The sequence below is a fragment of the Cydia amplana genome, chromosome 8 (genome assembly GCF_948474715.1).
Source record: "Cydia amplana chromosome 8, ilCydAmpl1.1, whole genome shotgun sequence".
NCBI classification, from domain to species: Eukaryota; Metazoa; Arthropoda; class Insecta; order Lepidoptera; family Tortricidae; genus Cydia; species Cydia amplana.
In genome coordinates this window covers 6,570,468-6,590,256 of record NC_086076.1, presented here as the reverse complement: position 1 = coordinate 6,590,256, position 19,789 = coordinate 6,570,468, and the positions used below count along the sequence as shown (strand labels likewise).

At 36.2% G+C, this 19,789-nt stretch overlaps 1 protein-coding gene across 10 annotated transcripts in view; it reads left to right on the top strand.

Moving 5' to 3' along the window:
- LOC134650185 (3',5'-cyclic-AMP phosphodiesterase) overlaps nucleotides 1–19,789 on the top strand; it is a 577,846-nt gene that overhangs the window by 407,813 nt on the left and 150,244 nt on the right. For 6 of the 10 annotated variants that reach the window (XM_063505091.1, XM_063505099.1, XM_063505098.1 and 3 more), the window contains 2 exons: nucleotides 74–157; nucleotides 3,086–3,121. The exons of 1 other annotated variant lie outside the window; for it this stretch is intronic. In XM_063505091.1, coding sequence (XP_063361161.1) covers nucleotides 74–157; nucleotides 3,086–3,121 — 120 coding nt within the window. The remainder of the gene's footprint in view (nucleotides 1–73; nucleotides 158–3,085; nucleotides 3,122–19,789) is intronic. 3 more of the 10 variants (XM_063505094.1, XM_063505095.1, XM_063505093.1) reach the window with 2 other exon arrangements.

Here is a 19,789-nt window from a genome sequence, read left to right as displayed (position 1 = left end):
GTTGATAGATGCCCTGGTTTTCAATCTCGTACTTTACATTGACACTAAATAACAGTTTATTTTCTATATTTAGTAGTACACAGCAAATATCCCCTGTGGTTAGCCGAAGAAGAAAGCTTGAAAAATTGCCTACAGAAGGGGTTGATAATGTGAAATCGTAAGTTAGGCCTTGTTAAGTCAGATACGGGAAACGGATGCATTTATACACACTAGCATCATTATCAATTAACAGCCTAACTTCACTTCGATAAAGAGAGGAAGCAACTTTTTACATTATTAATAAATATTTTACACGATCTATGAATAGCGATCAATAAAATCATTTCATTGTAGTACTAATGTCCCAAAATTAAAAATAAATATTTAGAAATAATTTTCATACACTGTAGATTCGACATTATTCTAACATCACAAAATTCGGCAAAACCCCTGGGTAATTGTTACTAATTGGATGGGCTCCATTGCACTTGATAGACTAAGGTACCTGAAGCATAATCATGCAAAGAACTATAAATTAAATAAATAAACTGATTCACGAACACGCCAACATTTGGACACACATGTTTGCTAATATGTTTTACCATCATTGATGGTGTAGTTTATCGTATCGTATACCTACTTCAATTCTAATCATTGTAACACGGGGAATACATGATAGCACGATGGTTATAATCTATAATTCGTTTTCATGATAACGAGCTTCAAACAATGACAGACGGTCTAATTCGAACAATGCTTCTAAGATTCTAAGAGATCACTGCGGTACGATACCGATCTGTCAGTGTCAAAAGTGAGTTTTTAGTTGAAGAAATGTCTGAAATCGTATGATATATAATTTTTGAAATAAGATTCAATAAAAATAGACCCTTTATAGGGCAAGGGTCTCAAAAAAGACCACCCTATAACATCGTCTTTTTGTATTTTTTTCTTGTACAAAATTTTTTGTGCTATAGATTGGCGATGAGGCTTGAATTGAGGATTTTTTTGAGCCTTGTACGCTAAGGGTTTGCTATTTATCTCTAATTGTATGTGCCCAAATTTTGGCGTATACAGGTAATTCATAATATAGGCCATTGAGATTTATTTTTCTTTCTCTGATAGTTACAAATTCTTAAGGCCTTCCAAGGGACAAAAACACAAACTCAGACTCGACATAATACTCGTGGATACATAAACGAGACTAATAATGTGGTAGAACCAAGATAACGAATCAGTTGTGACGTTAATTGTATTATCAATTAGATTTTAAATCGATATACCTAATAGGCCAAGTAAGCAGTTTTACTGAATTTTCCATGACTGTCATATTTGTATAAATACTTGGCATTATAGGTCATTAGGATCTGTGAAAACCAATGAAAATGTTTTAGTCAAAGTCAGTGTTGGTATTTTTCTTCAGAACCAATTTATATATTCAATTCAACACGAACTTTAATTGCTGTTCCAGGTTTCTGAACATTAAAGTATCGGTATAAGCCCAAACTTTTGAAACCTTAAATTCAAAATCGTTCTACTGTACTACATACAACTTTGTTACTTATAAAGTTTTGTTTGACAATACCACAAACAAGTTTATTTCCGTGAGTCCATGACAACTATCCAAGTTAGCCACAGTTTGCTACAATTGTTGTGATTCTGCAAAGCATCTAAATACAAACTTGCTAGCTTGAGCAATTGGATAAAGTCATATTGTATAAGTAATCAAGGACATTATATACATAACACTACATGCACTTTACCTACTATATGTTCATAACGCATCCGATCCGATCCGTACGCGTCGGATCTGGTGCCAACTTTGTATTGGCGTGTTCCAACCTTAATGTTTGAGTACCAGACGACTACTGTAAGATATACAAATCCGTTATTATCTCACCAATCAAACCTTTAAAAAAGAAAACCGACTTTAAAAAGGACAACACTAAATATGATCCCCGTCTTTTGTAAAATTGTCGGGTATGCGTTGTGTTGTATGTAATATTTATATTTGTAGGCTTAATTATGTTATTTTGTATTTGTTATATTTTTTCTGTCTAATAATTAGAGAACCTAGGCTATGTCACTGAATGTCATTTTTATACTTTATCAATTAATAAATTAAAATGCACCGGTTGTACAATGTAGGTACTTACTTACATACTTAATTGGTATATGATTAGCACTACTCATTTTTTTAGTTAGGATCTATTGTTTGTCATTTTAGAATAAAACGTCAAATTGCATGTAATACAATCCATTATAAATTATAAATGAACGCGAACACTTCTAAACAAAAAGCACATACAATTACACTTACCCACCTCTTGTCTCAACAAGACAGCTCAAAGGCTGAATGTGAAGGCACTTCTAATATCAAGGACGAAGCTTTGTGGCGAAGATGTAAAGTAAGCAAATGCAAGTAATAATGCCTTTTGCATCTAACACCTGTATATATTATATTACTAACATTTCACTTGCCAGCTTACTCACAATTGCGGAGAAATGAACCGCATCCTTTGTCCATAGCATGCACTGGTTGGATCTAATGATATAACTGTGTAGGTGTATGTATGGTAATATTTGATTGTTCCGTCAATGTCGCACCGCGCACAATGCTATTGTCACAGAGTTCCTCCCACAGTGCCGAACTCACGGCGTAACACTATTCTGGCACTGGTCTAAAGCTACCCCGCAGTACCCATAGGTCCCTCAGGTGCCGCCAAGCGTACACGTAAGCGTAAAACGCGTACGATGTTAAACTCTGATTATATTAATTAGATTCCATAAAATACTTTAAATACCATTTAATGTTTTTTTTTGTAAAGTATTGTTTTGTTAAAAGTGTACCTACATAGATTTTTTTTTTTTTCAAAGACGGCCCTTTTGGACACTTACCAAATAGGACCAAAGCAGTTTTTATTTTATACAATAAATATTTGTATTGCACTGGGTAATCAGGTCGTAACAACCGCTATCCCCATTATAACTGAGCTCAAGTCATTGAAATGTATACATATAAGACGATATCTATTTTTTGGAATCTATTTATCAATCAGAGTGTAACCTAGTTCGTTCTTTCTTTTCCTTATATTTTAATTGCTTGCAGATTCAAGGAGTCCGAGGCGGCGCAACTGGACAGAGCGTATGTATACTTACTTACACACACTAGCACGCCTGCTTTATCACTGTCCCGGTTGTCTTGGCTTGCTTTTTTCATTTGCAATTCGTTTCTTTTTCACGTTTCTGTTGATATGCTGCCATTGGTTTGTCTTTTTGGTGCGTGGATATTGGTCAACGTTTTTCAGAGCAAAAGGTGGGTATTTCTCATGGTGCTTATCTCACTGATATTTACGTAGATTTTCATCACGTAAGGTATCCTATTTTAAGTCATATATAAGATAAAATAATATTATTTTAATAATCAGATACCCCTTCGAATGAACTTTACGTAGGATGTATTTGCGAAGCAGCATGTGCCATTTGAAATACGTATATTACATTTATTTTTAAGTGCTGAGTTAAGTACTGAGTCACATGCTTTTAAATTGTTAATTGAAAAGTTACTTAGTTTTTCAGTTATTGGTCGTATAAATAAAATGTGGTTCGTGTTTTTATCAACGATCGGCAGAATCTTAGTTATTACTAGTTTTATAAAGAATATGGTTAATTCCAAGGCTCTGAAGCCGTGGCTAAGGATGCCACCGGGATAAACACTATAAGTGTTACAGTGAGAAATGAGAGGGCGAGAGGGATTTAATGTTATTTATGACATCAAGTTACAAGTGTTAACACAAAAACTTCACCGCCTCTTGAGAATTGTATTTTTGTTTTTATTACTTTCTAATCGATGTTATAATTTTTTGTAGCAAATTTAAAATATATATATAGGTATCTAGTTTCTGGCCTTGCTCCATGGTACCCCATACAAAATTTGTATTTAATATATATGTCGGGGACGGATGGTCCCGATGGCGGTGGGCGCGTGGGGGTAGTACCTAGATGTATTACTTCACAGCCAAAATAGTAGGTATGCTACCAACGCATGAAATAAACATTCGGACTCATTAACCATACTAGTGCCTACTATTATTTCAGTACTAAATAAACGATCTTACGATGGAATCGTATTCAATAAAAAATAAAAAGATCACATGAAATCGTTCAAATCTTTATTTAAGTCAAACTACACCGGCTCCAACCCTACACCTCTGACCCGAGAAGATTTAACCCGGCAACAAACTCGGCGGGACACATCTTTTCAAAACAACACATAGTTTCTTTATTTTACAAAAGTAAGCTTCTAATGGCACATAAGAAATCAAAATAACACTTGGAATAAAACACTTAGCTAAACGGTTAAACAACGTGAGAATCTATAAACTTTCAGAATAATCCTTCAGGTGTAAGCCTTCAGGAACGTAGCGAATTAGGCACGAGCTTGGCTAACGTCCGATCTCTAGCGCGGTCCGATCAAGAAGACTGAAGCCAGTTCCAGCGGCGGAGCCAACGGCTCCCGCCTCCAATTCAAGTTGGTAAACCTGCCTGACCAGTCTACCAACATAACGACAAAAATGCCTGCTCGTGCCTACCTTCACTCAAGATACACATCTTGACGTTCCAAAGCCTTCTACCTGTCATTTTAGTTCAATAATACGCCAATAGATGGTGGCGTTACTCACTACGCAGCTTCATTATTTCGTTACAAGCAAATAATACATAGTCAAACATTGCTAATCGACTTTTACAGGCGTCTAACTATGAACTGTAATGCTGCAATACGTCTTTCTGGTGTCTCGCTCCGACACGGCCGTCCTGCGTTACACACGTCCTCGTGTGTGGGTGTATGCATTTGATTCTGTAACAAAATACTCAGCACAGTATCTCATCGCTCGGTCATTCCTGACCAACAATTTGGGTCTCACTCAAATTACTATTAAAATCAAACTTTGTTATCAATCAAACCAGAAAAAATAATTGTTCAAAATTACTTTAACAATCCTCAATTCTCTAGTCAAAAATAGTCCATCGAGCAACGACTAAATAAAAGTAATCATCAGTAATCATCGCCGCTATCTAACGGATACACTCCAATAATCATCGCCTCCCATCTGGCGGATACTCTCAAATTTATGTAAAAACAGAACAATCCCAAACAGCAAAAACACAAATCACAACAGCTCTAATTCATTGCTCGACAGTATCACTACTACTGTCGTCAATATCAATTTACGGGGAAATTATCTGGCATTAAAAAAAAAAATTGGTCATATGTGATCTAAATGTTTGTAAGACATCTTAAAATAAATAACATTCTGAATTGATAGTTCCAATTTTACTCATATGAACACAGTACATAAACGGGAATTCATTTTTAACAAAACAACACCAGTCCTTCGGTGCATTGCCAGTCCTTCGGCAGATACCAGACCCTCGTCAGAAGTAACCATCTCAGCCGCGTAAGTGCTACTCCTCGCAAAGAGTATTCTGCACATAAAAAGCAGACCACGTGCACCTCTTACATGCTCCGGCACTTCTGATGCGGTCACTAAACAATACCCAGTCCATCGGGCATACTTTCAGTCCATCGAAAGCAAAACAGTATTGCCCAGTCCATCGGGCGTGCCTTCAGTCCATCGAAAGCAAAACAGTAGTGCCCAGTCCATCGGGCGTAATTACAGTCCTACGAAAGTACAAGCTTTCAGTCCGTCGAAAGCAAAACAATGTTAACAGTGAATTCCAAAAAAAAAAGAATTTAAAAACAGGTCTTTAAATCATGTTACTCAGAACCATTGGTACGATCAGCGTCAACTGATCAACTGAAACTGAACATTACTGATCAAAATCAAACTCGCTCAAGACTTCTATGCAGAAGTAAAACATCTCAAAATAATCCCAACGAAATGGGAACTGCTCACCAGCTTAATAAAGTATGATGCACGCGACCAAGTCAAAGGTGGTGGTGGTGAGGTCCAACCCAAGCACGGAGGCTGATTCTTTCCGCTTGCCGTTGCCGTTGCTGCGGCAGATTGCGAGAGACACGATGTGGTTCAACATAGCTGGCTGTTACTGAAATCATCATTTGCACGGTATCAGGTTTATCATGAATGCAGGCTACACTCAAAAGGTTTATGAAATGCAAGGTAGCAGACACAAAAAAAACATGTTTCCAATGTATACGGGACTTCAAAAATCTCAGAATAAAATTTAAACTTCAATGAGTGCGTTTTATTTAATTCCATGAACAAACAAACACGTGTTCCAAAAATAAGTAACACGGTAAATGGGCCAATACGAAAAGTGACAGCTTATTAGTTACGTTCGACTGTTATGCTTCGCCATTACACTCAAAATAAAATTCACTAATAAACAATTAGAACGAAACCTGTCCTTTTATTTCCAAATCTCCAGCACAGAAGATACTGCACAGCCGCCTCTGTATCACGGGCGCAATGGCGTCCGCAAGCTCGCTCGGCTCCGGCTGCAGGACATTAATTTTCATATGCGTAGCTCATGTTTCCATAGTATACACGATTTGTGATCTATCACGGCATTACGAGCAATAATTTGTCGCAATTTTATTAATTACTAAACATTACAGGGTAAAGATTACATAATGCTTGCACTGGCAAATCAGCAGGATCAATTTCTAACGGTGCATTGTATTTTTATGAAAAAAAATATTTTTTGAGGGTAGATGCACAAGTGAGCGATGAAATAATATCACGTCGCGACAGCCAATATTTGATTTTAATTAACAATATGGATTTCACATCAAAATAACTTAAGATCACTTAGATTTCAACGGATTTTAAAAATTAATTGTATTTTCAAATCAATTATTGAGGGTAGATTCACAAGTGAGCGATGAAATAATATCACGTCGCGACAGCCAATATTTGATTTTAATTAACAATATGGATTTCACATCAAAATAACTTAAGATCACTTAGATTTCAACGGATTTTAAAAATTAATTGTATTTTCAAATCAATTATTGAGGGTAGATTCACAAGTGAGCGATGAAATAATATCACGTCGTGATAGCTAATACTTGGTTTTAATTAACAGTATGGATTTCAAATCAAAATAACTCGAAATCGCCTCGATCTAAATGGATTACAAAAATTAATTGTAAAGAAACGCGGCGATACCAGAGATGACGTCACGTAACGACCGCTATGCTCGACTGCCTCAATCATAATTCACAATTTCACAATAATTCTCACCAAATAACAATGAATTACACTCACCATTCAATCAAGGTTAGACACGTGAGCTTACCATTACAAAGTGTCCAGATTATGGAATGTAGGTCACCAGAAATACACCACGCTCCCAGGTGGCTGTGTAAGCAATACATGTAACTCCGCATCTATCCCACTTGCTGATGTCGGGGACGGATGGTCCCGATGGCGGTGGGCGCGTGGGGGTAGTACCTAGATGTATTACTTCACAGCCAAAATAGTAGGTATGCTACCAACGCATGAAATAAACATTCGGACTCATTAACCATACTAGTGCCTACTATTATTTCAGTACTAAATAAACGATCTTACGATGGAATCGTATTCAATAAAAAATAAAAAGATCACATGAAATCGTTCAAATCTTTATTTAAGTCAAACTACACCGGCTCCAACCCTACACCTCTGACCCGAGAAGATTTAACCCGGCAACAAACTCGGCGGGACACATCTTTTCAAAACAACACATAGTTTCTTTATTTTACAAAAGTAAGCTTCTAATGGCACATAAGAAATCAAAATAACACTTGGAATAAAACACTTAGCTAAACGGTTAAACAACGTGAGAATCTATAAACTTTCAGAATAATCCTTCAGGTGTAAGCCTTCAGGAACGTAGCGAATTAGGCACGAGCTTGGCTAACGTCCGATCTCTAGCGCGGTCCGATCAAGAAGACTGAAGCCAGTTCCAGCGGCGGAGCCAACGGCTCCCGCCTCCAATTCAAGTTGGTAAACCTGCCTGACCAGTCTACCAACATAACGACAAAAATGCCTGCTCGTGCCTACCTTCACTCAAGATACACATCTTGACGTTCCAAAGCCTTCTACCTGTCATTTTAGTTCAATAATACGCCAATAGATGGTGGCGTTACTCACTACGCAGCTTCATTATTTCGTTACAAGCAAATAATACATAGTCAAACATTGCTAATCGACTTTTACAGGCGTCTAACTATGAACTGTAATGCTGCAATACGTCTTTCTGGTGTCTCGCTCCGACATATATAATTTTATGTTACTCATCCTTCATACATAGGTACTACATATTATGATTATATGACGAGAGGTTATGTCTAATACTTCGCCTGAAGTAGTAGTAGTAGTAGTAATCACTTTATTGTACACAACACAGATTTACATAAAATTTACAGAAATAAAGGTACAAAGGCGAACTTATCCCTATAGGGATCTCTTCCAGCTAACCTTCGAGTAGATGAGGGGAGAATTCAAATGAGATAGACAAACTTACGGAATCATGCACAATAACATTTTAAAAGTAAGCAAACCAAAATGTCCAAATTATAAAATAAATTACCTACATACTAACCTACTTACATGAATAAATATTAATTTGAGGAGTACAGCCTACAGTTTAATTTATTGCTCCTGTTACAGGAAGCACCCTGTATATAATTAAATAAAAAGGATGTTGTACAAATGTGATATTGGTATTTTTATAGAAACCATTTTAATTATCATATGTATTGCAAATTCGAGATCTTGCTCCCTCATGTCATGTATGCAACCATCAGGCATATTATGCATATAAAATGAAATCGGGCTAATGTCAAATCTATGTAATATTTTTAAAATCTGAATGCGCCTCCAGGACTCTCGCTAACTAGTCAGACATGCGCAAGTTGTGCATCCGCCACTTGGCATAGTTATCGGTGCGCAACAAAATAATAGACATCAGAATAATCCTGTTAAGCTATTATGTAGCTACATCCTGATTTACGCAAGATTACAGAATTCGCCGTGAAATATAGTAATAATTTAATAATTTGAGCCTATATACGTCCCACTGCTGGGCACAGGCCTCCTCTCATGCGCAAGAGGGCTTGGGCTATTAGGCTATATAGTCCCCACGCTAGCCCAATGCGGATTGGGGACTATATATATAAAATGATTGTTATTATTAGGCTCACTTGCACCATCTCGCTAACCCGGGGTGTGCCCGGGGTTAAGTGGTTAACCCAGTGTCAAATTGTACTGGTAATCATGGTAACTCCGGGTTTAACCGGTTTACCCCGTGTTAGTGATTGGTGCAAGTAGCCCTTAGTCATTGAATATAGGTACCTAATTACAAGGCAATATCACAAATCATTGTTTAACTTAAAGCGGAGGAAATCAAATAATCATGAAATTCATGAAATAATACAATAGGAATTAGGAACAGCACTATAATAATTTGGCTAGGTAAAATCAGATTTTGAATTCAATTCGAATAGTCCTAATTAAATTTGTTGCACTGAAACGAAACTTCAAAGGCCAGATTCTACACAAATTCTAATTACGATAGACGGAAATATGAGTTATTATTCAAACTTTTGTTGACCTTTATCATGTTTCTCTGAATTGTTGTCGAAGGCGATTTGAAATTCATTTACGTAGAACAAATCAAACTATACTGATTTTTTTTTGTATTACAACTGTTATTAAGGTACATTAACGAAAATGTAACGTGTAAAAAGTAAGTCTAATATATAAATCTGTAATTTGATAAAATAATTATTAAATTATTGGTAATAATCCGTTGCTGCAATAAATAGTTTTTTTAGGCCGAAAATATTTACTATAAAAAGTGTGAACTCTGTTGAACGCTCGTTGCATGCGAATTCCTATTATGCGAAAACTATTTATATATTTGTGTATGCATGTAAAGCAGGTAGGTAGATAGGTAATATTAATTCTCAGTAGATTGAATTTTGTCTGTATTGTAAGCACATATTTTTCCTATATACTTGGCCACCGAAGGTACTTAATACGTTGTGTCTTCATTATACCTATATTTAAAATCGTCTATCATTAAAGTTGTCTTCGCCATTAACCGTGTACCTAAACTATTAATAGAGACAATACTAGTTATTATTAATAGTAACCACCATTCCTCATAAATGAAATCATGACAACCCACACAACTGATAAGGTTACCTACCTATTTAAATATTTTATTCACACGCAATACATACAAACGTCGAGTCGCCTTCTAGTTCTAGATAATTGACTTCAAGGTTCTGTATTCGGTAGTGGCTATTTTGTTTTTAGGGTTCCGTACCCAACCTCCACTGTCCGTCTGTCTGTCACCAGGCTGTATCTCCTGAACCGTGCTAGCTAGACAGTTTAAATTTTTACAGATGATGTATTTCTGTTGCCGCTATAGCAACAAATACAACAAATGTGATTTTTTTTGCCGTTTTTTGCGTAATGGTACGGAACCCTTCGTGCGCGAGTCCGACTCTCACTTGGCCGGTTTTTATGTACGTTGACCGATTTTTCCGAGACCCATGGTCCTATTTACTTGAGTAATTATAGTTTTGTTTGATAGGGGTTACATTTGAGGTGATAAATTTGGTTTTGATCAATGATATTATATAACCATAGATAGGTTATACCCATACTTGAGGAGCACAAAAAATACTTCCATATTTATTTCTGTGCCTACGAAGAAATCTGTTATTTTTGATTAATTTTCTCATTCCATCCATCTTTGTCACACTCGTTGTTAAACATAAGGTCGTCTCTTTCTCTTTCGGTTGTGGGAGCTCGTTAGCACGTGCACATTTCTCGCTCGTTCAGCCGCGACTAAAGGCAACTTGTCCAATTTGTCACAAGGTAAGCGCTTCAATTTTGGAACGCCTATAACCTATCTTGAGTTATAAATCATTGGTTTTGATCTGATGATGGGATGTATGAGGAATAGGGGAGCTCCTTAATTTTCAAAGGCACATGTATGGTGATATGGGTATTTTCTAAGGCAACCCAAGCATTTTCCCAATCTTTATTCATTAGTTCTCAGACTGAATAAGATAAAGTTATAGCACAGATCATATAATACTAGTACAGATACCCAATCCCATACTAAAAACGCGCACCGTCCTAAGTAGCAAATACTTGTAGGCAATTTTTTAGTTCACAGTAACAAACTAGATGGCGCACGGAGCCCCACGGAGCTAATAAAACTCTTACGACAAACATGCGTTGAAATGGCGTCAAAACACCTCTCGCGCGACATCTGTTGTAGCTTTCACGCACTAAACCTACACATCACATTCATTTTTAAGGTCAATCATTACTAGATGGCGTTTCAGCCATCGGCGACAAAATTTAAATTTATTTACATATCATAATTTACGATTATGAAATCAATTTGACTTTTTAGTTTTTTTGTTAATTTTTTTGTATTGTAAATAGAAGTTTGAATGGGTACCTACTTTAGTATAGGCGAAGGCGTCAAAGTTTCGTTACAAATCACAGGTCGTATTCTTATCGCTTACCTTGCTTCGGCAAATCGGCACGACAAGCGTTCGGGTAAACCAGCATAACTGTGACTTTGAGATACACAATAATAATGCATAATCAAAGAGGACTCTTATGCTGGTTTGAAGGTATCTAGTAGGAGTAGTAGGTACCTATGCTTCACATTAGGGCAGAAAGAACACGGCATTGCGGTATGATCTGTTTTAATAAAATAATTCTTGGAGCTAAGCGTTGCATTGCCGCGTGCCGTCCACATGGCCTTGAGAGGCCCAAAGCCCAAGGTCGCGCCGACGAAACAATCTATTTTTAACGTCCGTTAAATAAAATCGAAAGTAATAACTTGAAAAAATATGCGCATATTAAAATCTAAATTTATATGTGACGTTATCTATGAAAATGGATCTTATTGTCGATGGCGCTTACGCCATTATTGACGATGTTCAGATATAAATAAAAGGCCACGCGACGCCGTGCGGCGTAAGCGCCATCGACAATAAGGTCCCTTTTCATAGATAATGCCCCATATTAGTACCTAGAGATATAGATATAATACTACGCGGTATTTTCTTAGATTTATTATGAAATAAAAAACCGGCCAAGTGCGAGTCGGACTCGCGCACGGAGGGTTCCGCACCATAAACAAATATCGAGTCGAGCCAAAACAAGCAAAAAAACGGTCACCCATCCAAGTACTGACCCCGCCCGACGTTGCTTAACTTCGGTCAAAAATCACGTTTGTTGTATAGGAGCCCCACTTAAATCTTTATTTTATTCTATTTTTAGTATTTGTTGTTATAGCGGCAACAGAAATACATCATCTGTGAAAATTTCAACTGTCTAGCTATCACGGTTCGTGAGATACAGCCTGGTGACACGGTGACAGACGGACGGACGGACGGACGGACGGACAGCGGAGTCTTAGTAATAGGGTCCCGTTTTTACCCTTTGGGTACGGAACCCTAAAAAGACCATGTATATAGGAAAGGAAGGAGTAGGTATTTTGTAAGGATCACAGATCATATGTGACGTTATCCATGAAAAGGGATCTTATTGTCGATGGCGCCTACATCGTTATCAACGATGCTCCGGTATAAATACAATGCCGCGCCACGCCGTGCGTCGTAAGCGCCATCGACAATAAGGTCCCTTTTCATAGATAATGCCCCATAAAATACTAGTACATACATAATTACATAGTACATGCAGATACCCAATCCGCCAATCCCATACTAAAAAAGTGCACCGTCCTAAGTAGCATATGTGACGTTATCTATGAAAAGGGACCTTATTGTCTATGGCGCTTACGCCGTTATTAACGATGCTCTGATATAAATACAATGCCGCGCGACGCTGTGCGGCGTAAGCGCCATCGACAATAAGGTCCCTTTTCATAGAAAATGCCCCATATATGTACGTTGCTTTGCGTGTTTTACATTCTATTTCGTAATATTGCAATAAAAAATGTGTGTAACGTTTTTTTTGCCATGCTTTTAAATTAATAAATAAACTAATTGTATTTCCGATTTATTAATTTTTTTATTTAGCTACTAAAAGTTTTGTAGCTTATTCGCTACGGCTATCATGAGTTGACATTTGACGTTTAGGTACGCTAGCGACTGCATGAAGTCGATCGCAGTCTATCTCGCTCGCACTCGCATTGATGTATTGGTGCGATCGAGTTCACGCAGTCGGTGGCGTAAAAGTCAAATGTCAATTAATGGTAGCCGTACTTGTCCTATCATGTACAGTCAGCAGCAATAGTTGCTAAGCGGGCGAGGTGTTCAAAATAATCTTGACGCGACTTTATTGTTAAGTGAATAAGAACGCGTCAAGGTAATTATGAACGCCTCGCAGGTCCACAACGTTACAAAAAAAGTGACCTTGAATTACCTACTCGATCGATTTTTTTATATTGAAAATAAAGTGTAATTTATTTATATAATGAGACAGATATTTGTTCTTGAGTTATGGATATTTTCTATGTATTTAAGTATTAATTGTATATTACACATTTGTATCGTTAGTCAATTTGTGTAAGAATGTCCCTATAATATTTATTTATTTATTAAACATTTATTTCATGCTAAAAATTTACATTCTCGTACAAACGGCAGTAACACGATTTATTTTGTAGTATTTTAAAATACAAAAAGGAAATATTTGCACTAAAAACAAATATTTACAGCCGGGCTAGCCATGATAGGCACGACAGTATCTCGCGGCGAGATATATTGCCCGTCCCTCTTTTATTAACATGGTTAGAACTGTTAGAAGTTTCAAACCGTGCATGCTGTCCCTGTCGCTACTATTAGAAAGAAGAAGAGGACGGCACGAATGACTGTGGCGTTCAGCGTTCACGCCTATGTACCTAGTTGTATGGTAGTTTTCGTAAGCACACAGACGCACCTTACAATTAGTACTTAATCCGAGTGTGCGTGTGCACGTCGCTGTGCGGCCTTGAGACGCTGGAGCGATTGAGGACATAAGTACTCGTATTAAATTAAAAATAAATACAAACCTATAGATATAACACACCGTATTGTCAATTCAAGTTTGCAAACGCGCACTGTATTCAGTTTAGAAGCGAAACATCGACTTTTGACCAGTCATGGCGGTCATGACCTTGCATTGGAAATACGAACACCTAGGTTTTTTTTTCAAGGATAACTCGCATGTCACACCGTGGCCAGTCCATGACCAAATCATGACCACCCCCATACTTCCCGTCGTAGTCATGAGTGCAGTCATTGTCGGAGTTTGTCCGTCAACAAAAATTCGACTAGGCAGGCCCCGCGACCCGCGAACACCGAATATTGCAAATTTTGGGCTCTTTTACTCACATTACGTTGTAATTCGAGTGACAGAGATAGTTGCATGAGTCATACCAAGCATATTTTATTAGTGTTATTTTAAACATCAAACTTCTATTAGATTATGTAATTAAAAGAACACTTGCATAGTCTGTGTTATCAAAATCGCTGTCAATTTAGTTTGTTCTACCTCATGAAGTTTACAAAGTTCGATTTTCGCGGTTTAAGCCGATCATCGTTTACAACAAGGAAATTAATAAACTGTAGACCTCGCGAGCATAGCTTAAAACTGAATAAAAAATATATGGGTACGCCGTTTAGAATTATTTAGAAAAACTAAATTAACAAAAAGTTTAATAAAAGATTGGAAAAATGAAACGAATACGTTTAACCCGTGCTTTGCACAAATAATAATACATAATACAATAATATAAGTGTAAAAATTTACAAAAAGTTAGCAGCGCACTTTACTGGGGTTCGAACTTGGAACCTCCATGCATCAAAGCAACTGTTTGCTAACTGCGCCATGATAGCACTTAGCCAATTTGACGAAATTTGGCTACTTATTTTCGAGTAATAACCTACATACATATCTAAATACCGCCTATACCATTACAACATTTCTACATTTTTGCCAAGCACTGTAAATATATCTCAAAAAGAATAGAAATGCTCTTATAATATTGATCCGACTACATATTTGTTTCCGCAATTTTGAAATAATCACATTGAAAAAAAAAAAAACTATTTTATCCTAGAATCTGGTCACAAAATTTGATGAGAATCGGTTGAGAATTAAACCGAGGAGAACGTTCTCCTCAAACGAAATTTGGCCCGAGTTAAAACGGAGACCTTCGCAAACGCGTCGGTCAATAAAGGAGTAAAATGTGCGTTTGACTTGGACATCAAGCGAAATAAAAACTTGCATTGTGTTTAAAAACAAAGCATTCATTTCTTTTGAAAAACATCGGTTTACGAGTTTTTTTAATTTATATTTTAACGTCAGGCCTACTTTAAAAAAAATAGGTACTCATTTAGAGTAGGCATGTTTATTGACCGATCTATTTTTTTTACATTATGTACTAAATTTCGTAATTCATAACTCAAATGTAATTATTCTAAATCAAACTCCACATATTAGAACCGTGGTGGCTCCATCTAGTGACAATATTCAATATTACTTCGACAGCTCCACATAACTGTCCTGCGCTGTTGTTCATAACGTAGTCAGTCGCGATATAATTGTGATTTCAAATTTTGAAAATGAATGCATTGAATTCGTGTTGTTATTAATGTTTGTATTTCATTTATAGTGTTTTTAATTTATGACACTTTAAATGTCTCTTAATACATCTTAATCTGTAAGATAAAAATTTCGTTATCGCCGATTGTGACATATAGCGCCATCTATGATATCGATTTAAAAAGAATTATACGGCCTTCGGAATGGGAGGGCATGGTTATAGGTATGTAGACACAATCTTATTGCGACCACTCGCTACGTAGATCCTCTGAAATTAAATTTACTCATTACTTACGGCATTTCGGGTGACTGGCTGTAGGGTATTTACTAATTAAGTAACGTATTTTATGTATGTGCCACCCTAGCAATGATGTCGTCGTACGTTCGAATTTGCTTGCAAGTAATTTGACAGCTAATGTTCAAAACCTACATAAAATTTAATTTTATGAAAGTTTCTAAATAATTTAATCTAAATATAGCATATTCTGACAGTTCTGAATTCTAGTTTGAAATTATATTTCATCTTGTAATAGGTTATTTTCAAATAATTCATGCAAATATCATTTACATTTCGTTGCATTTAAATTTTCCTATGTAATAAAACCCGTATCGGCAGACCCGTGATATTTGATACATACATATGTTCTGTTTAATACTGTTAACCTTTGGATGGAATAAACGTAAAAAGACCTGAAAATAAATACGGGTCGATCCAGAACTTTTTATTATTCGTTCAGACCCTTGCGCCGTCCAGATATTCAATGGCGCACTAGGCACGTTCCGGCCTCTTATTATGGAAGGGTAGACACGAGTATAATAACGGTAACGAGTTTTCTATTGTTTTTTTAATTTATATTTGTTTATTGAATATTACAGCCCATGCCCCATAATACACGAGATTCAAGAATGTTCATCAAGTGCAAAATGCAAAACTTTATTAGTAAATAATGCATGAGATTTTCTATGAAATTATTTCTTTGAGTACCTATACTCGCAAATTAAATTAATAGTAGGTATATGCTTTACGTCGCCTACCATATAAAATCATTTAAAAGGAGTAAAGGTATTCATATTTATTACACAAGGTATAAAATACGGGCAGTGCACTCATGTGGGTTTGTTTGAAAGTATCGGCAGCAAGCGTGCAAAAAATAGAACCGATCCATTTATCTAGTGGATGCATATTCCGCAGCTTCATATTTAGAGCAGAAAAACTATAGGCTGGTTTTATAGTTTCTTGCAAAAAGTAATAAATAATATAGGTAGTCAAATCGAATTAAAACGACTTAATTCAGTACTGTATTATAATTATTTAAGACCAGAGTGGCTCTGTAGCCACCTATTAAACATTTATTGGGGTTGTGCATTCTGGATAATGTAAATACCGACCTGACAAAAAGGGACCAGTCTGAAAATCAGCGCTGAGTGTATATCTACATATATATATCTAGCAAAAAGCTGAGATTGGTACCCATTGCCTGTACCACAAAATTTTTGTGAATGTTTTGTATAATGTCTGTGAAATGAAGTGTATATTTTTTTGGTAGTTCTGGCAATAAAACATATTTTTATATGCTAGTAGAGTTCGTTTCGATATAAAGAAAAACATATTGGTATTAAGTGGTCTAAGTATCCTATTATCCCATCGTACCTTATACAGCATGAAAAAACACAAATACTTAGGTAACTTATGAAGTTGAAAATCTGAATTTAAAAAAATATCTAACTTCAGTTTAGCTAGTTAGTATCTTATTGCTTAGCTATTTTACTAGTTAAACTAGAAACAAGTTTCTACGTTACCAATATTTTATTCCGAAAATTATGACATCGTATTATACAGGCCCTTGTATAGGCCCTTAGTAATACTACTGTTATCTAGTTTAGAGAGTAGTGATTATTTCCCGAAAATCGAATTTTACTGGAAGCAATATTTCCATTCGCAAAAACCATTTTATTCTTCCTCACTAGCTTCCTTTCCCGAAAGCCTTTTTAACCAATTTGCATATTTTCCTATTATTTATCATTATATTTCAATAGCTTATTTTCCTGATACGTTTTCAAACCACTCGAATAGTTTGGATAACTTTTCTTATTATCTGTAATGTAAATCAATATTGTTCAATAAAATATGTTGATTTTGGTCGCAGTTCACCTAACACACTCCTCCTCGCTTCGCTCGTCGTCGTACCTAACTAGGCTCTGTCAAATGACACTCTTTAGTGATTGTAAACAAATGAAATACCTACAGCGGGAAATTATGCGAATGGTTAGAAATCCTGTTAGGGAAATAATCTATTGAAAAATAAATATATAGGAACATATGCGAATTGGTTAGAGATGCTATCGGGAAAGGAACCTATTGAGAAATTAAAAAGTGGTAAAATTTGCGAATGGCGGGCAGAAATCGCAGCTAGGAAAAAACGATTTTCGGAAAATAGTAGCATCACTCAGTTTACCTCGGGAACAGCGACATCTTTGGGGTGATAAGGACAATAAACTAAACATAGTATTACATATCGGCTCGAACAGCTAGTTACTAATTATGACCCCCGTTAGCGAGAGTAGATAGGTAGATACTACAAAGCTACTAAATTAATATAACAGTATTGAATTTTTTTAGAAGACTTATTATTTTTACCTTCTCAGTAAAACGGCGATCAAGCGAAAAAAAATCAAGTGAGATTTTGTCTATTAAACTTGGTTTTAAGTGAGGGACGCTTATTTGAGTTAAAGGCTCGCGCCAAACGACCCTCACAGTTTTTATTTTCTAATTCGAGCCGTTTGGGTACAGTTAGCGTTAAAAAAGCGCCGGAAATTGTTAAATTCTTTCATAATTAAGTATTTGCTCTACGAATTCGCGATTCGCTTCCATCCTGGCGTGATTTTAGGTGAATTTTTTTCTGAAATTATATGAAGTCATCAACCAGAGATGTACAAAATGGTTTTAAAAAAGCATTTAAATACAAAATGCAAAATACTTTTCAGATTTACTATTTCAAATGCAAAATACCAAATAGTTTTGCGTTTTGTATTTCAAATGCTAAATGCAAAATAGGTATTTTCAAAATGCTTTTTCAAAATAAAATACCTTTTGAGTTTTGACCAAATCTCAGATATTTTTGTTTATTTTAGGTATTTATCATGAGAATAGCCATAGAATAGATAATGTTTGTCATTTTCGTTTCACATTGACACTAGTCAGACATAATAGTCGGTTTAGACTCTCGTGGCTCGCAAGCTCGTCGAGCTAATTTAATTTAAACACTAACGGCACGGCATAAGGTTTATAACCGAATGACAAGCCGAATGCGAGTGTGTCGAGGCGAGCCACGAGACGCGCCGCGAGCCGAGCTGCGAGTCTAAACGGCTATAAGGCGCGCACTCTAACCAAACAAAAAAAAAGCGGCCAAGTGCGAGTCGGACTCGCCCATGAAGGGTTCCGTATTTAGGCGATTTATGACGTGTAAAAAAAAACTACTTACTAGATCTCGTTCAAACCAATTTTCGGTGGAAGTTTACATAGCAATGTACATCATATATTTTTTTTAGTTTTATCATTCTCTTATTTTACAAGTTACAGGGGGGGGGGGGGACACACATTTTACCACTTTGGAAGTGTCTCTCGCGCAAACTATTCAGTTTAGAAAAAAATGATATTAGAAACCTCAATATCATTTTTGAAGACCTATCCATAGATACCCCACACGTATGGGTTTGATGAAAAATAATTTTTTGAGCTTCAGTTCGAAGTATGGGGAACCCCAAAAATTTATTGTTTTTTTTCTATTTTTGTGTGAAAATCTTAATGCGGTTCACAGAATACATCTACTTACCAAGTTTCAACAGTATAGTTCTTATAGTTTCGGAGAAAAGTGGCTGTGACATACGGACGGACAGACAGACGGACAGACAGACAGACAGACATGACGAATCTATAAGGGTTCCGTTTTTTGCCATTTGGCTACGGAACCCTAAAAAGGGCGCGCATGGCTAGCAGACGCCTCTATCGGTCAAATTCGGCAATACAAGCGTCATTCGTTCATTTCATTTTGTTTGACTGGTAATGTTGGCTAAACTTAATCACAAAGTATTTTGCATTTTGAAATGAATATTAAAAATGCAAAATACATCTCGAAAAGTATTTCAAATAAAATACAAAATGTTTTTTACTAAAAGGCATTTAAATGCAAAATACAAAATAGGTATTTTGCATTTTGTATTTGCATTTTAAATAGAAGTATTTCAAATAAATC